Genomic DNA, 18,759 nt, shown 5'->3' with positions numbered 1-18,759 from the left:
ACCCACAGTTCACAACCCAGCAGCAGACCATATGCTTTTCCCATGGGTTGGTTGTGCGTAACATGCCTTGTTAGCACAGCTGGATCCAGGCAGCACGATAATCCATGCTTCAGTAACAATACATGGTTCAGTCGCAATCCACATACTCACCTTCTGGGTGTGGATTATCAGGTCGTCTGAACCCAGTCTATATGTGCTCCTTTAGCAAAGGTTGAGCCAAAATTGCCCTGGGCTGCTAGTCTCTTACGCCCTGGTCCCCTCCTCTATGGCTGTGTCTTTCCATTGTTTCATTCTTCCTGGGGCTGGAATAGGCATCAAAACAACCTGCTATTGTAGTCAAAGAATGCTGTGCTTGGAAAAGTTTGCACAAGATGGCCATGCTTGCTCAAATGGCAAGGTGGAATCCCAGAGAAACGTGCTAATCCACGCAGCTTGATCATGTCCATTTGGATCCTCTCACCAGCAGAAGTGACACTGGTAACCAGGAATGAACAGGAGGGGAAAGCTGACTCCTGACATATTTCTTAACAGTCCAGGAATTCTTCGCCCTCCTGGCTCCAGTCCCTGGCTTGTTAGGGGAGTGGCCAACAGGAGTCCTGCTTGGATGTCATGCTCAGTGCTTTCCTCCTGGCAAGTTCCCGGTGAGTGAAGCCACTCCTGTTAGCAGAAGGAAATAAGCGGGTGTGATGAGGTGCTTTGCACCATCCCTTTGGCTCTTGAACCCTGATCTGGGGCTCATTAGAATGCTGGTTTGTCATTTTGTCTGAACGTGGCCTCAGGCTGGAGGAAATGAGTCTTGCTTTCAGTTAGATTCTTCCTGGCAGGGCATTCCCGCTGACTTTTTCACACCATCACCCACATTCTCTTCCTTTCATTAAGCTTGAAATGTTGCAAACGCAGTCTCCAGAATGTCAGCAGTGGTGACAACTTCTGCTTTCCCCCGTAGATATTCTGAAGGGGAGAGACTGCTTCAGTTTCCCTAACTGGATAGGAAAAGCAGAAGTGACTGGGAGCTACTTACCATAAAGCATGTGAGAAAAAATCCCACAGCACTGGTAAGAGAGCAGTAGATTTGCCTGATCGCATTCAGAAGAGAAGACGTGGAAGAAACGGGAGAATGTGAGTGTGAGGAGATGGCCGGCATCCTGCAATGGTACTTCAGGACTGGAGTGTCCTTCTTCCTCCTGACAGGTGAGCTATTTGTGTTTGTCAGCTTACCTGGAGAGAGCGCAGCTGCGTAGAGACCCCCTGACTGGAATGGGAATGTTTGATGCCCCCACACGTTACTGTGTTGGCTCTTCCTGTTTCTGGCCACTGCCATAGAAGGAAATTCAGCATCGGTGGCTCACAACGCAGAGATAGCTGGGGATCTGGGCCTTAAAAGGGGAGAATCCCTAGGGTTTGGTGGCATTTCAGCTTCTGGACGTTTGATATCTACCTATGGTAAAACACACACAGCTTCATTTCTCTATCCTCAACTGCCGTTCCATGCTTTTCAGCTTTTCCTATATTTTTGATATGTTACAGCAGTAACAACACCACCCTGCATGTATGTGTGACTGCGTGCACATGTGTGTATCCTGGGCGTGTGCCCAATTCCGTGTTAATTCACTCAAATTATAACTCCAGTGTATCTATGGGAATAAACTGGAATTTCCAGTTTAGGGTTAGGGTTAAACTGGAATTTCCAGTTTATTGATCCCCTCATCTGCCACTCTCTGGCTGGTCATCTGGGGGAACTTTGGGCTTGGCTTCTAGGCCCAGCTTGAGCTGCACCACTGGTGGCTAATTTGACTTAGGGTTTTCAAAGTGGTTCCCAAGTGCTGCTCTGTGTCAAGATGAAAAATTAACCATCTTTGCATGGGATTCTTAACTTAAAACGATTACTCTTTTCTCCTTTTGTAGAAATGGCATCTTCTGCCAGTGTAAGGACAGTGTAAAAAATCTATTAGAAGGAATCAGTGTGGGTACAGCCAAACAATTTCTGTAGGCAAACAGAACTGCCCCCTTAGCATACTTCCCGGCACAGTGATGCTAACAATCAGCACTTGATAATTATACAAATTCTTTCGACAGAAGCAAGGAGAAGCTGGTGCAGGAGAACCACAGCCCCCTTCTCCTCCCTTATTGCTTAACTGAAGCCATTTCTCCATATCGCAGTCAGAGGGCTGAAGAAATTAGCACAACCAGTTGTGGTTTGGTTGCTTCCACTCACAGGAAATCCTTCTCTTTCTGTTTCTAAGTATGTAGAGAGGGATACTGCCTGGCAGAATTAGTCACCCCTCTCCTTTGACTTTCCCCCATTGTGTTGGGCTACACCATGTAACTGAAATGGATTTAATTGGCATTGTTATGCCTTGAGGCGCACGAGATGCTGCACATTGTGGAAGTGGAGAACATTTTTAGCACAGCACAAAAATAAATAAAAACAAACCGGCATGTGCTGGTTGCCTGAACATTCACACCACTGAGTCAGTGCTTGACAGAAGCTCCTGTGCTAGTAGCTACTGCTGCAGCTCTTCTTGAACAAGCCTCAGTCCGTTGTGTGCACCTGGATCCTGCAGCGTTTGGCCATCCTTCCTGACAAAGCTGGTGCAGCTCGACCAGGCTGGATGGGGACCATTGGTGAACAGCAACTTCCTAGTCTTGTCACAGGTTCTCAATCAGGCAGCGGTCTGGACTTGACTGGGGCTATTCTAGAACAATCCAGTTCTTGTTTCTAGACCACTCCAGTGTAACTTTGGCTGTGCATTCAGGGCAATGTTCCAGGTCCCTTGCCAGCTGGAACGGTTTCCCCTCTAGATTTGCCCTGTTTTGGCTTGTCCTTGATCCTGACCAGCTTCCCAGTCCTGGCCGAGGAAACCATCCCCATAACATGATGCTGCCGCCACTGTGCTTCCATGTGGGAACAGTGGTCTCTGCACAATCATGGCATTTTGCAGCAAGGCCCAAAAGTTCACTTTCCATCACATCAGACCAGAGAATGTCCCCCTGTGTGCTTCCTGTGCCCCCCACATACCTTTCTGCAACTCCAAACAGGGTTTGAGATGGGCTTGTTCTAGCAATAGCTTTCTTCCTGCCAGCCTTGTGGAGTGTCCAGGTGATGCTTGTCCCATGGGCAGCTCCTCCTCTCTCAGCTCCTTCAGAGCTACAGCTCAGCTCTTGGTCGCCTCTCTAATGCCATCCTCACCTACTCACTGGGTTTTGGTGGATGGCCTCCTCTCAGCAGAGTCACGGTTGCTTCTTTCTGTTTTGTAATGATGGATTTAATGGGGCTCTGGGGGATGTTCATAATTTGGGATTTTAAAAAATAACTCTACCCTGAGTGGTGGCCAGGTCCTTGGTCTTCCTGATGCTGTTTGTTCCATTATGCTCTCCAATAAACTCAGGGTTCTTCCAGAAGTGGGTGCATTTAAACCGAGACAATGTGGCACTGTGATTGCACACAGGTAGATAACCATTACCTACTTAAACTACCATAGGTGGAGGCACCAGATGGAACCCAAAGGGGACAAATACTTAAATAGCCAGCAAGCGGGAGTTTGTGTTCATTTACCTAACTTTTGTGCCAGAGCAAAAATATTTTGCACTTTCATGATTCTGAGTATCTTTTATGCATCAGGTGGTAACAAGGTCAGTTACATCCATTTCAATTCCAAGTTGTTACACAACAAAATTTGGAAAAGTGAAACAGACCCAGTTGGAGGGCAATTGCTCTCCAAGTAGGCAATTCAGACACACAGCAGCAGTAAAATGATAATGATAATAATAGTGATGATGATGATGATGATGCCTGCTGGGGGGGCAACTGTCCCCTCACCTCAGTGGATCCTGGCCTGGAGTGTAAAAGGGCCCCCCGAGTATTTCTGCAAGGCACTGTGTGTGTTTATTGAGAAGGAAAACATACTTCAGTCAAATTTATTTTTAAAAATAAGGAACAAAATCAGGACAGCTTAGATAATGTAACCTTTGTTCAGCAGTAAAGAGGCACTGACGGTGCAGCTTCTTGTTGCAAATCTATACGCAGTTAGAGGGACCAGTGGGGTACAACCAGTGAACTGGAATCTTCAGGCATCTCCAGCCAAGCGTCCACACAGGCAGCTTGGGAAGGGCTGCTTTGTTGGGAAAAAGTTAGGAGCTGCTTTCTTCTGCTGCTGCTGCTCCAATCAGGCACTCGGCCTCCAATTGCTGCATGTGGTGCAGGGCAAGGGCAGGCCAGGAGGACAATTGTGGGGCTGTTTGTGTATTTTCTGTGTATTCTCCAGTTTGGCCATAAGGCACTCATTAAAATCAAGCCCTTCCTTACAGCCTTATTAAAAGGGGGCCATCAAATTGATCCTGAAACATGGCTGAAATGGTGGCTGGGAGGCTAGGTAAGCTTGGTAGTGTGAGAGACCTTGAAAGCAGCTGCAGGAATGAACACGTGGACCCACAGGGAAGACCGAATTGTCTTCAACCTCAGTGGTTTATTGCTGAGCTTGCCCAAGGCCTCCGCAGAAACTTATGACAGTGCACTACCAGGTAGCAGTCCTCACAGTCAACTACAAGCTTTTAGAGCATATACAGAGTGTTTTATAGGTTCCGAGTCAGGTACACAGCAGCAGGGCTGATGAGCAAATAATGGGGACATAGCAACAGGTAATTTGTTCCTGAACAAAACAAGGTGAATAAGCTGCAGAGGGGCTATGACCTAATGGCACAGTAAATGTCAGTGATTGCAGCGTATTGATATGACAAAGAGGAAGGCACATGGATCATAACAGGGTTTGGCTGTGGGTACTGATATGCAAGAAGACTAATCAGGGCAGTTTGCAGCCCAGCAGGTTAAGAGAACAACAGCTCAATGCAGTGAAACTAATAATGTAAGAGGGGAGAGAGTTCCAATCTCTTAAAGGAACAGGTCAGCAATAACAACGCTTCAAGGAACAAACAGGAACCTGGCTTGAAATTCCTTCTCTTTCTGAGAAAGAGGGGCAGGGATACTGTGTTGGGAAATTTCAGATCAATCCTGGTGGAACGTTGCTTATATGTGCCTTTGCGTTAGAAAATCGAATTATACCTCTTTCTCACAAAGCAGCAGAACTCCCAGCCAGGTTGCTGTTCAGCATTGCTGTTGCCTTCAGAAGATGGCATTGTTAGCCAGACTGGGAAACTGCTGGAGGCAAATCCCTGTGGGAAAACTGAAACAATGGTGCCCATTTGCTTCTGAGTGGGCCCACCTAAGTCCCACAGAGACGAGTGCCTGCTGAGCATGCTTGTCAACCCAGACTTCCTGAATGATTCCTACATCAGACATATTTGTATGTTTAAACAGACAGACTCTGCTGACCTGAACTGTCAAGGATTCGCTAGAATACAGCAATCAGTAATGTTTTCCATACTATTGTTACCAGAATTTCTGATCCCTTTAGAACATTATGCCATGCCCAAAGACATCAGAATGGTATTGTACTAAGATTATCTGGAAAGGTAACACTCTGCATTGGTGTATCTGACTAGCAGGTTATAAAAGTGTCTGTCCATGGGCTGTGACTTTGTAGTTGAGTTTGCCTCTACCTGGTAATATCTATCATTCCTGACTGCAGGTACCAGGACACTGGTCAATAAAGCAGCAGAGGTTCAAACTCTTGATCTTTCCCATGGCCCCCAGTTTTTATTTCCTCCTCACAAATTGAAAACGGAGATTTTGTCAACTGCAGGTTCAATTTTATATCACAAAGGCACAAATAAGCGGCCTTTTCCGATAAAGATTTATCTGGATTTTTCCCAACAGTAGTCCCATTTAATTTTTCAGCAGCCTTTGCCTTTTCTTTCTGGCATCCATTCGGCCTTTTGCAGCAGCCTGATGGGCTAAAAAGTAATAACCTTCACTTCTGTGGAATCTGCAGCATGGAACCGCTTGGCAGTGGCTGGTCAACATTTGAAATGCAAATAGAGCACAAGGACTTGCTGTTGTCAGTATCCTGCCCTTGACAGGCCTGCTCAGCTCCTGTATGCTCTGGAAGCTTCCCTGTAGCAGCTCTGGATGCCATTTCGCTTTCATCCCCCTGCCCATTTTCAGCATCTCCAGAGGGGAGTCCAGGTCTCCATACTTCCTGAAGTTGCCCAGCACAGATCTAAAGGAATCCTAAGGGAAAGCATCAGGTTATCTGCTTTTGGGCGTGCAAAGTACCACTCACTTCTAAAAGGTAAAGGCATTTAAACTTTAAATAGCAAGGAGGGTATTTAAATTTTAAATGCCTTTAAATAAGTGATCCCTGATTGGAGACAGGAGCCCCTTTCCCTGCTCTGTACTAAGAAAAGTCTGTCTTACTTGGGAAATCCCAGCTGTGGTCTTTCATGGGTGACCGGAGATTAGAGATGTTGTCTGCACAGAAACCAAGCGGAAGAAGATGCCTCCAGGCTGAAAGGGGAACCTCCACTGACTGAATCTGGCCCTGATCTGAAAGTTGCTCACTGATATTTGTTTTCTTTGCAGTTTGCGTATTAACCCTTTCCACCTCCCATCCCTCCCCTCGCCCCCCAGTCCCCCTTTGTTAGTTCACATGACTGCCACCTAGGAAAATAGGTGTCCTCTCCTTTGTCACACGTGCAGTGTGCCTAGTTCACAAGCAGAGGACCATCCACTCATTAATTAGGGACTCTGGCTGTGCAGATTGTATGCATCCTTCCTCCTCTGGGTTGATTCAAATCTCCCCCACCGTTCAAGTGGCGACTTCAGTGTGAGAGGCCGTTCCAGGCTTGCTGCTAGGGACAGGACTGTGTCCCGCGCTCGATGTGCCGTGCAAGCTCATCCTGAACACCAGGCTGTGTTTATGGATTTCCTCACAAGTACCTGTCATGCAACCAGCTATACAAAAACCTCCGGAAGTGCACCCCTCTTGCCAAGGCCTCCAGTTCAGCAGCGGCAACGTGTCAGTCAACAGTTTTCTGCTAGAACAGGAGGGATAATGGCTTGAGCTGCGGTCACAATGCAGTCTTATTCTGTTTTCAGGTGTTACCTGCTCTGTGAGTGGCCCCTCAGAACAGACCGGGTTTCTTGACAGGTCCCTGTCTGTGAATTGCACATATGATCGATCCTATCGCAACTCTGTGAAATATTGGTGCCGAGGAGCCAAATGGAGCAGTTGTCGAACAGTTGTGAAGACCAGGGGCACAGAGGCCGAGGTGAAGGCCCAGAGGACTTCCATCAAGGATGACCACACACATTTTCAGTTCACCGTGAGGATGGAGAACCTCACAGAGCAAGATGCTGATGGATACTGGTGTATCATAGAAAGATCTGGGGTGGATCTTGGAACCCCTGTAACTATTACTGTTCTCCCAGGTGAGTCCCTTTTCTAACCTCAGCAGGAACCTCAAGACCAAACACAGTGAAAGGGGAAGAAAGCTGGAAAAAGAGGGAGAAAGAGAAAGCCTAAACATTTGCAAATTTACTCAGAAGGGGCTTACTCCCACAAATCATAGGGCTATCCCAACATGCCATCAGACAAATGATAGGACTATCCCAACACGTCATCAGCCCAGCACATGTAGCAGGACACACTCTGGATTTGTTTTGCTTTTTTCAACCTGGCATGGGGATAATGATCTGCTGGTGGGGGACTTAGTCACTGTCAGATCACTGCCTGCTGAGATTTAGACCAATGGCAACTTTTCCCAACTGGAAGGGTGGGGACCAGTTAAGGTGGCCTGCCCTCAAAGCTATGGATCCAGAAGGCTTCCAGAGGGCCCCTGGGGATTGTCCAGGTGATAGGGCTGGCTGGCTGGCTGGCTGATCAATCCCTGGTGGTTCGCTGGAGCAAGACTGCTCCTGAGCACTTCTCTGTAGCAGAGCTCATGCGGCTCTGTGGCATGGCCTGGATCTAAGAGCAGTGGCAGAACACTGGGGACAGTTTGAACGCAGGTGGAGAAAAGCTCCAGCTGGATGCAGTTTAGCACTGGCAAGTGCTCACAATCGGGAACCAGCATTTCACTGCTTCCCTGCTATCTTCTGTTTGCTGTCCAGTGACGCTCTTTAAGATCATCTGGGGCCTATTACATGCTGGTCCCAAGGACATCTTAGGCCCATCTGAGGCCTGCTGAAATACATTTGCTAGGCTCTCTGGGTAAAATCTCTTGCAGCTGCTAGACTCCAATTTTGTAGCAGCTGAATTTGGAGAAGTTCCCAAAGCACAGCCCAGACTAAGTTTTTCTGGAAGAGTTTCAGTTGGTTCAGCTCAAGGAGGTTGGCAAGGTGCTTCCACACCCATTGCTCTTCTTGGCTTATCACAGCTAGCAGGGAGGAACAGTTGGCTGGACCAGGGAGGTGATCGAAGCCTCTTTACAAGAGGGAGGGCTCCAGTGCTGCCTTAAAAAGGTGGCAGTGAGGCCATTCCTGAAGAATTCCAGAGGATCCAAGTAATTTTAGGCCAGTGGCAAATGTTCCCTTCCTGGGCAAGGTCCTTGAATAGTAGTCGGTAGCTAACTAGCTCCAGGAAGTCTTGGAAGAGACTGATTATCGGGATTCATTTCAGTTGGGTTTCAAGCTGGGTTTAGGTGCGGACGTGGCTTTGGTTACTGTATGATGACCTGTGCTGGAGAAGAAACAGGGGAGTAGAATCCTGTTGATGCTCCTGAATGTCTCAACAGCTTTCCGTACCAACCGTGGCATCCTTTGGGCAACTGCCTGAACTGGGAGTGGGGACACTGCTTTGCAGCTCACCTCTACTTGGCAGGTTGGCTCCAGAAGGTAGTGCATGGGAAATATTGCTTGGCCTTGTGGATCCTGCAACATTAGGCTCCTTGGGGGTCAGTTTTGTCCCCGGTGCTATTTAACATCTGCAGGGAGCCACGAAGGAGGGTCATCTGGAGAGTTGGAGAGCATTGCCAGCAGTGCACTGATGATACTGATGACATGCAGCTCTGCTTCTCCTTTACATCTTCAGCAGGTGAGGCTGTCGATGTGCTAAACTGGTGTCTGCCTGCAACAATGGACTGGGTGAGGGCTAACAAACTGAAGTTCAACCCAGACAAGACTGAGATGCGGTCGGTGGGTGGTTCACCTGCCCGGATGGAGGGTACTCAACTTGTTCTGGAGGTCATAGCTTGGGGGTACTCCTTTAGCCATCCCTGTACCGTGAAATCCCAGTGGCCTCAGTAGCATGGAGTGCTTTCTACTAGCTTTGGCTGGTGGCCTGGCCACAACCCTTTCCAAACAGAAATAACCCATCTTCTGTAATCTATGCACTGGTGATCTGCAAGATAGATTACTGCAATGCTTTCTATGTGGGGGTGCCCTTGAAGCCATTCAGAAGCTGCAGCAGTTGGAACAGTTTTAATTTTATGATGTTTCCCTGTTTTATTCTATACTGCATTTTATAGTATTTATTACTATTGTTTGACAGTCAGAAAATGTCAGCTCTTGGGCAGTATAGGTAAATAAGTCAAGTCAAGACAAGACAAGTCATCTGAGTGGGATGGTGTAACTTGGTGTCCTACACTGAGCAGGTGGTTGGACTTGATGGCCTTCATGGCCCCTTCCAATTCCACTATTCTATAATCCTATGATAAGTCAAGAATACAATAAGATAAAATAATTAAATAGAAAGGGTTTTCCTTGCTCCCTAGAGATGGAACCAACAGCATAAGCTGCCTCAGCCTGGTTCCACTGGTGTACGGGAAACGGATGAGACTCATGACATGTCTGTGCTTGCACTCTTGAATGCATGCGACGTTTAGGAATGTGAAGGCATGACTCAAATGTCCTCAAGGGTCACTAAATTTTGGTTTCTGTTTTAGAGCCGACTACAACAGCAGCTTCAACGACTGATCATTTGTCTACAACCTCAGTCATCTCTACTGAGAGTCCAAATCCAGACAACATTCAGTAAGAATAAGCAGACAGACATGTTTGTGTGGGGAACTCGAAGGCACTATAAGAACGAGATGGCTAGCTAAGGAGTAAAATGTGGTTCCTTTTTATCACAGGCTCCATTTCTAGGTTAAGGGTTTCTTTCCTATGGAGGAATATTCCTTGCTTCTGAATTCCATCTAAATGGAACAAGTCCAACTCATTCATCCATGTAACATCACACCCTTCACAGAGTGCACTGTTAAGCTGTGAAATTCACTTATAGGAGATGCAGGAGCGGCCATCAACTGGAATAACTTAAAAAGGAACTTAGACAAATTCCCAGAGGATGGGGCTGCCCATCGCTACTCGCCATGTTGGCTCAAGATGATGTCCTGGATCATCTGGCCCCATTTGCTGGAAAAGATGAGCAGGAGCTGCTATTGCCCTCCAGTGCAACTCATAGGCTTCCCAGGGGTATCTGATTGGCCACCATGGGACCACAAGAGCAAGCCAAGTAGTCGTCTGGCCTGGTCCAGGGTGGCTTAACTGGATGGCCAAAAGGCACAGCCAAGTGGTGCTTCCCATATCTTCCTCCTCTTTGTCTGAGAAGTCTTGTCTTCAACAGCATACTCGTGTTACCAGCCGCTTTTCTGGTGCTGACGGTCATTTTGGTAACAGCTTTGCTGATAATGTGCAAGATCAAGAGGCAGAAGGGTGAGTAGAAGTTTGTGGAAATTCCCTGCATTTGTCTCGGCTGTCTCATCCCTCTGGAGGTTGCTGCCACTTCTGGTCTCTCCATCTTCCTTTCTGCTCTCCTCCATGTTACCTATTTGACTGACCTGTCCCTCCTCAGATTGGGTTGTGGGTTGAACAAAGTCAACAAGCGATTCAGGGCACAGGCTTATCTACCTTCTCAATGTTGTTTTGGGGAAAAGGATGAACCAGAGTCCCAGCTCTGACCTTGGAAAGTCGGAGCTGAACTTCAGCCTCAGAAGCCCACCTGCTCCACTGCCACTCTCTCAGCTAGTGCAGCTGTTTCTGGGCTGGCTGGGCTCCAAAATGGAGACGGTCATGGGTGCTGGTGCAGAAGGGAGGGCATTCCCGTGGTGCCTCAGCATCTACTCCCCGTGAGGGAGGGAAAAATCTTTAGGCAGCCAAAATCAAAAAGTTTTGGAGGGTGAGGGGAGCCTGGGGGTAATCCTACTCTTTGTGTTCCTCCCGTCTGCCACTGGATGCCTGTGAGACTCACCTTCTTCGGAGGGTTACAGGCAACCACTTTGGATGCCATCACGTACAGACGACAGCACTAACTTTCTCCCCCACCCAAATAGGTGCTTGTTTGACATGAAAAGTCCTAAGTGGCTTAGGGCCTGGCTACCTAAGGGACCATCCTTCACCCATATGAACCTGCCTGGCCCCTTAGATCAGAGCAGGAGGCCCTTCTACAGGAGCTACCCCTCAAAGAGGTGAGGGGGGTGGCGAATAGGAAAAGGGCCTTCTCAGCAGCTGCTCCCCACCTCTGGAATAAACTCTCAAGGGAAATCTACTTGGTGCTGTCACCATTTTCATTTCAGCGCCAGGCAAAAACATACATTTTCAATATCTATTTTAACTTATCCTAACTCCCTTCCACCTATTTAATGTTACAGTTTTATGATTATATTTGATTTTAAAAATGTTAAGGCTTTAAAAATTTAAATTGTTCTATATTTAAAAATGTATTATTGTGATTTTGTAGGCCACCTAGGGACTTTTTTAAATAACTGGTGGAATAGAAAGGGAAATATAAATAAATGAATGAATGAATGAATAGTGATGTATTAAGATCCATAGAAAGAGTTTATCTACAAATTCTCCTATTCATTGCAACATTTTTATCGTATTTATTTAGAGTACCATCCTATACTCTCTGACTTCTATGCATGTAAATCTCTGAATTCAACACAGAGCACAAAGTGTGATGGCAGCAATATCTGCTCTCTGGAAGCCTGGACTGTGCCTTCCATCCGTTCCTCCTCTCCAAGGCAGAATTCCAACAAGAGAGGGGAAGTTGGCATGGTTCCTCCCTGGCTGGCTGCAGAGGGGATGGCGTGGTTTTAGAGTCCCACCTCTGAGGTTGCAGGACCTTGGAGCTGGTGTTCTGAATAATCCTGTGGCCCCCCAGGCAATGTGAGGAGGCCATAGGACTGAATCCTTACTGTGCATTTAAACTACCCGATAACCAAAGTTCTCTGGGTGACATGAAGTACAAACATTAAAACTTAAAAATATAAAACAGTGTGGAAGAAAAGCAAAATAGAACTGGCTGCAAAACATAAACCCATTACATCATCCAATAACCAAATTAAAATTCACAGCAAAATGGAGTGCTGAAAGCTGCTAAATGCAGCTCTTATAATTCCTGGGAGAACCAAAACATCTTCACCTGGTGCAGAAGGATCAAGATGTAGGCACCAGGTGAGCATTTCTGGGGAGAACATTCCACAAATGGGATGCCGTGATTGAAAATATTAGCAGCAATGACTTGTTCTGTTGCTGTCAAATGTTTAAGCTTGCATCTTCTACATTGGGATGAAGGCACCTCCTTGTCATGAGGCTGCAAGCTGCTGAAACATTCAGTGCCTCTGATTCCCTGCATGACTTTGAACAATTCACTGCTTTTAAAAATTGGAATCACTACAATCCTTGCAAATGGATCAATTTACTAAGATCTTGTAAAGAGTCAGCGATAGAAAATAGCTTGCATGCATGTGTGTGGCATAGAGAAAATTAAAATAATAACACAATAATATGAATTAATATTCTGCCCCAGTTAAGGACTCTTCTTCCCATTCTCCACTGCCTTATTAGAAGGGATTCCAGAGCGTCCCGTCCCTTGTTCTGAAAGGCTTGTGCTTGTCCAAGTGCTCAGCCAGCGCCCTTGCCAAAAGCTTACAGGTGCTTGTGCAGCCAGTCGTGGGATTCCAGGTGGGAAATTTTGGAGGTCATCAGTTTCCTACTGGAAGCAAATGACACAGTGAAGAGCACAGCGATGGGCCAAACCTTTCAGCCCAGCCACTTTCAGGTGTGTGTGGAGGGCCGTGTCGAAACAAAGATGCTCCCCACAAAAGAGGGTTAATACCAGTGAAAGATTTTCTGGGGAGTGGGAGCATTGCTAGACACTTAAAAGATGTGGGGCGCAATCTTTCCACTGGCATCAATGAAATGGTGTATTCTAAGCATAATTGCCCCATGAAGGAGGGAGCTGGGGTGGGCAAGAAGGGGCAAAGCTTTCTGTCTCTCCTCCTTGTTGTGATCCACCTGAAAAGGCCATTCTCTGCATGGAAGCCAAGAGTGGGGCAAACCTGCCTCTGGCAGCGCAGAAAATTTTTCTGTGCTTACCTGCCAGGCTGGAGAGCTGCAACATGGGGAGAAGGCAAACCCTTTGCTCCTGAGCTGCAGTCCTTCCTGAAAATGGTCCCCTGAGAGGCAATTGCACTGACTTTTCACCTGGTACCAATGGGTGGAACACACAATGGACATGTGCACACACCCCTTCCGGCCCGTCGGCATGAGTGGACCCTTAAGGTTTTGGGGGTAGATTTAGGGCCATGTCCTTAGCAAGGCAGTGGGGAGTTTCGGCTCCGTCCTTGCTTAACTTTGTGAGGCGGCCCAGTGCATGTAGTAGCTCCTCCAGGATAATCAGTGCATGCAGCAGGTGGCCATCCTGGTGTATGGGTGCAGCCATCGGTACAGGGGACACAGCTCTGCAAGTGCAGCCATTATACATCTGATCTGGTGGCATGCATCTCCCCCAGCTTCCTGTGATGGGAGGGTGCCTTGTTTTGCCTGACTGCGGAACACACGGGGGAGCTGAGCCACAGCTACCGTCAATGTGGCCTAGCGCAGACCTATGTGGGAATCAGCCTGAGAAGGGTGGGAAGACATCACCCACTTCCCATAGCAAGTGCCCACATGTCTTGGGAAGCTTCCTTTCTGCTTCGAAAACTGTGTGTGGGTATTGTAGAGATGCATATTCCTCCCTATGCATTTACTTTTCTGATTCTTTTGTCCATTGTTTGATTTAGAAATATAGGCTACAGTATTGCATCAGGGACTTAAAACTATCTGCTGTCTTTTCAGCTGCAAAAGCACGTGCGGATATTATGCTGTCCACAGTAAGTAATTAAATGGCTGCTTTTGTTCCCTTCCACATTCAAGAATTCAGGCATATACCTTCCCGGGCAACCTAGGGAAGCAGGGAGTAGAAGGGGCAGGGGAGCCTCACGGGACGGTTGGAAGTGGAGCTGGTGCCCACAGCCACAGGCAGTCCTGGGAAGGAGTTCTCCACCTCAGCACAGTGCCTGGATAGGGAGGAGGGCGCCTCTGATGGGCTCCATACTGCTCACACCTGCCAAGAACAGCAGCTCTTTTCACAGACGGTGACCACAGAGCTTAGCTTGTGCAGTGTGTGGAATTTTATTTATGAGATGTGTGAGCTATTTTTACAAAAGGAAGACGCACATACAGGAAGATGTACAGGGCAAAAAACCAGCCATACAAAATTAAAACAAGGGACAAGTAAGAATAGCATAGATATAGCTACTGACAGTATCGTTTCACTAAAACACGCATTACCTACAACCCTGTATAAAAACAGCTTTAGCCCAGTTTGATAGGAAGTGAAACTATGCCAAGACCTCAGAACATTAAAAAGGGTCTACGTTTTCTGCTGGAAAAATAATAAAATAGGTGCCGAGTGAATACCCCTGGTGTAGTATTCCATAGTCAGGGTGGTGCCACATGGAATGCCCACTGTGTCCGCCAGTTGGAATAGGATATAGGCAGCTGCCGTATATGGAGCCAAAACCTTGGTCCATTTTGCTCAGCACTGCCAGCACCGACTGGCAGCAGCTCCCCAGGGATTCAGGCAGCTTTTCCAGCCCTACCTAGCGATGCTGGGATTCACCCTAGGAATGCTTGGTGCTTGGCCACTGTGCTGCGGCTCTCCAGGGACCAGCCTGTGGTTCTGTACTTTGAAGGTTGTGTTGTCTGCTATGACTTCGGATGCGAAAGCATGGCTGCTCCCCGCTTTTTGGTGCATCGAAAAGCCTTAAGTCTCAGACAACCTTGGAGTCACTGCTACAGCTGCACAGCCTGCTGGAGTCTGCTCAGATACCCCAAATCAGGCAGCTCATGCTCTTGCTTTTATTTCAGGCTCCTAGGCAGACAGATGGCAATACTTCCAGTGGAACAGAGCTCCAGAACCACAACGAGACAACATCTCCCAGCTCTGACGAAGACACCAAATGTGCAGAAGACGTGGAATATGCATCTGTGATAGCAAGAAGTTATGCTTCTCCACCACAGGTTCTCTCCTTTGCCAGAATTTGCCCATGTTTTCTGGTCTCTTTTGGATCCTGCCTTTGAGTTTCCATGCATATTAAGGACCATTCCTAAATGCATGGTGTTTATTGAGCATATTGCAAATTGGGGACTTTTATTCTGAAAAAGAGACCCTGGGGCTCATTTACAGGGGATAGGCATCTATTTGAATGGCTGTCAGAGGCCCAATTTCAGGGGTCCTCAAACGTTTTGAATAGGGGGCCAGTTTGAAGGGCTGTGGTGACCATCGCGGGCCGGTGAGGTGGGGGTGCCTGGGGGCAGGGGCTGGTGAGGTGCCGTCGGGCGCACACAGCAATGGCTCGCCCGCTCGGAGGTCTCCCAGCGAGTCCAAGACCGTCTCCACGCGAGCGAGCCACCACCTCCCTGCCCGTGCTGTGAGGCAGCGGCGAACGCGCGCATATGGGAGGCAGGCGGCAGCTCACTCGCTTGGAGACCATCTCTGAGCGAGCCAGCCAGCCAGCCAGCCAGCCAGCCACCACCTCCCCGCCCACACAGCAAGCGCACGTGCGGGCGGCAAATGGCGGCGTGAGCCGGACGGATGGCCATGGCGGGCTGGATCCGTCCCGCGGGCCGTAGTTGGAGGACCCAAGCCCTGTTTGAAGGTTAAGAGAAAAGAGTATAAGAAAGGAGGAAACTCAGGGACCTTGAAGTTGCCTGTCAAAAGTTAGCATCTGCATAGCACCTGACTGAACGGGGAAACAGGCTGCCCCTGGCCAGTGCCTTCTTCACTATGCCCACATTTGCATCGCTACTGGTAATTCACGTGCGAAAAGGTTCTGCAAATCTGAGTTCACTTTTGTCTCCTTGTCTGGTTATGCCTGTCCTACGTTTTGCTGATGTCTAAGTGCTCCGCCTGCCCAGGGTTGAATGCTAATTCCTCCCCCTCCCTCCTTCTCAGCTCCAGGTGTGAGGCTTGGTCCTCTCTGCGACAGGCTAGGATGAGAAAAAGGGGCTTTCCTAATGAAGGTCAGCCCGTCTGCTAGTCCTCGCTGTCTTGTGGTTTGCACGTGATGTTCCCGTTCCCCAGCCCCTCTCACTGACCGATGTCCTTTGTGTCACCTTTCCAGCTTCCTGAATACACAGAAGATGTTGCTTATAGTACCTTAAGGTTTCCTGACCTGAATGAAGATGCCACCTATGCCAACACAAGGTAGACATCCTGTCTGCCATGGGACATCCTCCTCCTCTCCTAATGGACTACCTCATCCCTTAAGTTGCCCTGTGGGGAGACCCCGGTCATTCTGCCCATGATGAGCAGAATGCCATTGCCAAAACACCATCTTGAGTGAAATCAGCCTCTGCCTCCAAGCTGTGGGTCAGCCACCTGCTTTGAGCTTTCACAGGTGCCCAAGCAATTCCTTTCAAAGCAGGGCCTCCTGCGATGGTGACCTGTTTTGCAATGGATTGTGAAATACTGTTGTATTGCAATTGGGCCAACAGGTTGCTTGCATTCCTGTGAGCCAGCTTTCCCAACTGCCTCCATTCCTAGCCACCTCGGAGGGCACCAGGTTGGGGAAAGCAGCTGTGACCCGATTTCTTTTGTAAGGGATACTTATCTTATTAGAACCAGTGACATCTGAATGCTGACTTGTATGTATGTCTGAGACTGTAGTCCTGGTCGTCTTAGAATTACTGTTCAGGAAACTCTCTTGGGGTGGATATAATTAAGCAAAGGGATGCAAATGGCTTCTGATGGTGAGGATAAATCAAAAGCTGCAGCTTGAGAGAAGAGGAGGAGGAGGAAGTGTGGCGGATGCATTTTTGCTAAGACGGCTTTTCTGTTGCACATTGGGCGGCTGGGAGACTGACCCACTCCACTGACGAGAGTGGATGTTTCCTAGAAGTATCGCTCATGAGACAGGTTGAAAAAACTCTTGGTGTGGGTTTGAATTTCCCAGTGTATTTGGGAGCAGAATTCTGTTCAGTTGCTCCTCATTCAAAGAGGATACTGGATCTTGTGAATGATCCCAAAAGTCCTCATTCAAGCTTGTGAAATGTTAAAACTGAAAGCAGCAGAGCTTAGAGCAGGGGTCCCCAAACTTTTTCACCAGGGGGCCAGTTGAAAGATGCTGGTGCTTGGCATGGGCCAGAAAGGTGGTGCTAGTGGCGCGTGCGGGCCGGCGAGGGGGCGGGGGCGGGGAAGGTGTGTGCAGGCGCACGCTGGGGCAGGGGCGGGGGGCGCGGCGAGGCGAGGCAAGTCGGCGGGCGCACGAGGCAGCGGCTTGCTCGCTTGGAGATCGATTTCTCTGCGTGAGCAGACCACTACCTCCCTGCGCGCGGGGCAAGGTAGGCGGCAGCAGGGGCGCATGTGGGTGCGGGCGCGCATGCGGCAGGTCCAAATGGGCAAGGTGGGCCGGCTCCAGCCCGTGGACCCATGAGGACCCCTGGCTTAGACCATCCAGCTTGGTTCCTTCTGTCAGGATGCAGTGCAGGAGTGACAGGATGGGTCAGGAAGCAGGGCTATTTCCTCGGCTATGCAACATTTGGCTCCTTGCTTGAACGGCTTTCCATGCCAGCTGGTCAATATTAGACCTTTGCAACTACCAACTACTTCCTGAGTTTGCTTTTCTTCTCCTGGTTATCAGTCCCTTTCCATTTTCTGTCCTGTCTTTTAGGTTGTAAGCCAGAGGGCAAAGAGGGTATTTTTATAAGGCATTCCAGCAGCCTATTTTGGCTGAGGAGCATTGTCACAAGAGTAACATTGCTTTAATCAATGCCAAATGTTCTGGAAAGCTTCTTTTTTGTGCATAGCATGTAATAAAAATGTCCCATTTCTAAGCTTGAAGAGTTACTAAATAATCCTTCTTTTATCCCCACTGAAGGTGCATTTCCATGCAAGTTTAGAGAGAGAAAAAGCCTGCAACTCCAAGCAGGATCCAGGCAGCTAGATACACCTTTTCCGGTCTCTGAAGTATGAGGGCATTAGCAGAGCGATCGATCGTATGCAGGCTCACCAAGAAGCAAATCCCACCGCGTTTAGTGCCCCACTGAGCAGCTCGGTTCCTCTGCCACGACAAGCCAATCTGCGCGGTTTCCACGCTGCAAGGGACACGGCCGGCCGTTCCGCGGTGGGCCATTTCAGGGAAGCCTCTCCTGACAGGTGACACAGGACTGAGAAGGAGAGTCAGTCCAAGACCTTAGACTGAACAGCCTTCCCCACCCTGATGCCCCCCATTGTGGCAGCCTCCGTCACCCACAACCCTTGTGCACGCTGGCCGGAGCGGTTGGGAGTTGTAGTCCAAAACATCTGACAAGCACCAGCCTGGGGAGGGCTGCCCTAGGTTAGCACAGCAGAGTGCCTGGATGGTAGAGGCAATGCAAGAGGATATGCTGAGGGGGCATTCATTGGTGCCAAGGCCTCCAAAAGAATTGGGAGCCCAGGATGTGGGGAGTGGCCCAGCAGCAGGACCCACACGTCGTTCTATCCGTGAGCACCCTGCGGACGGGAAGTGGCTGATCGGTGCTGGTCGCCTTCTCAGTCGGACTGAATCGCAGCCCTGAATCAACCAGCCAAGCTCCAGCCGTGCTAGAGCTAAGAG

General features: G+C 48.7%; 2 protein-coding genes across 2 annotated transcripts in view; one reads left to right on the top strand and one right to left on the bottom strand.

Moving 5' to 3' along the window:
- RAB37 (RAB37, member RAS oncogene family) overlaps positions 1–1,188 on the bottom strand; it is a 43,518-nt gene extending 42,330 nt beyond the window's left edge. Inside the window, exon 1 of the mRNA XM_044453782.1 lies at positions 1,022–1,188. Coding sequence (XP_044309717.1) covers positions 1,022–1,144 — 123 coding nt within the window. The 5' untranslated portion in view covers positions 1,145–1,188. The remainder of the gene's footprint in view (positions 1–1,021) is intronic.
- Positions 876–17,267, top strand: CD300LF (CD300 molecule like family member f). Its single transcript, XM_044453781.1, has 7 exons — positions 876–1,191; positions 6,995–7,327; positions 9,781–9,868; positions 10,461–10,549; positions 13,958–13,992; positions 15,032–15,184; positions 16,288–17,267. Exons 1-7 carry the CDS (start codon positions 1,134–1,136, stop codon positions 16,372–16,374), a joined length of 843 nt encoding a protein of 280 aa, XP_044309716.1. The 5' UTR covers positions 876–1,133; the 3' UTR covers positions 16,375–17,267.
- Positions 17,268–18,759: the final 1,492 nt, after the last annotated feature.

This window comes from Varanus komodoensis, unplaced genomic scaffold (assembly GCF_004798865.1).
Source record: "Varanus komodoensis strain SLA01 unplaced genomic scaffold, ASM479886v1 scaffold7_1, whole genome shotgun sequence".
NCBI classification, from domain to species: domain Eukaryota; kingdom Metazoa; phylum Chordata; class Lepidosauria; order Squamata; family Varanidae; genus Varanus; species Varanus komodoensis.
The sequence above is the reverse complement of the archived record's forward strand: the minus strand, read 5'-3'. Positions and strand labels throughout refer to the sequence as shown.

Coding starts and splice junctions, on each gene's coding strand:
- CD300LF (XM_044453781.1), top strand. CDS start 1,134: ATGGCCGGCATCCTGCAATGGTACTTCAGGACTGGAGTGTCCTTCTTC. Junction 7,328..9,780: donor AACTATTACTGTTCTCCCAG/GTGAGTCCCTTT, acceptor TTTCTGTTTTAG/AGCCGACTACAACAGCAGCT. Junction 10,550..13,957: donor CAAGATCAAGAGGCAGAAGG/GTGAGTAGAAGT, acceptor CTGTCTTTTCAG/CTGCAAAAGCACGTGCGGAT.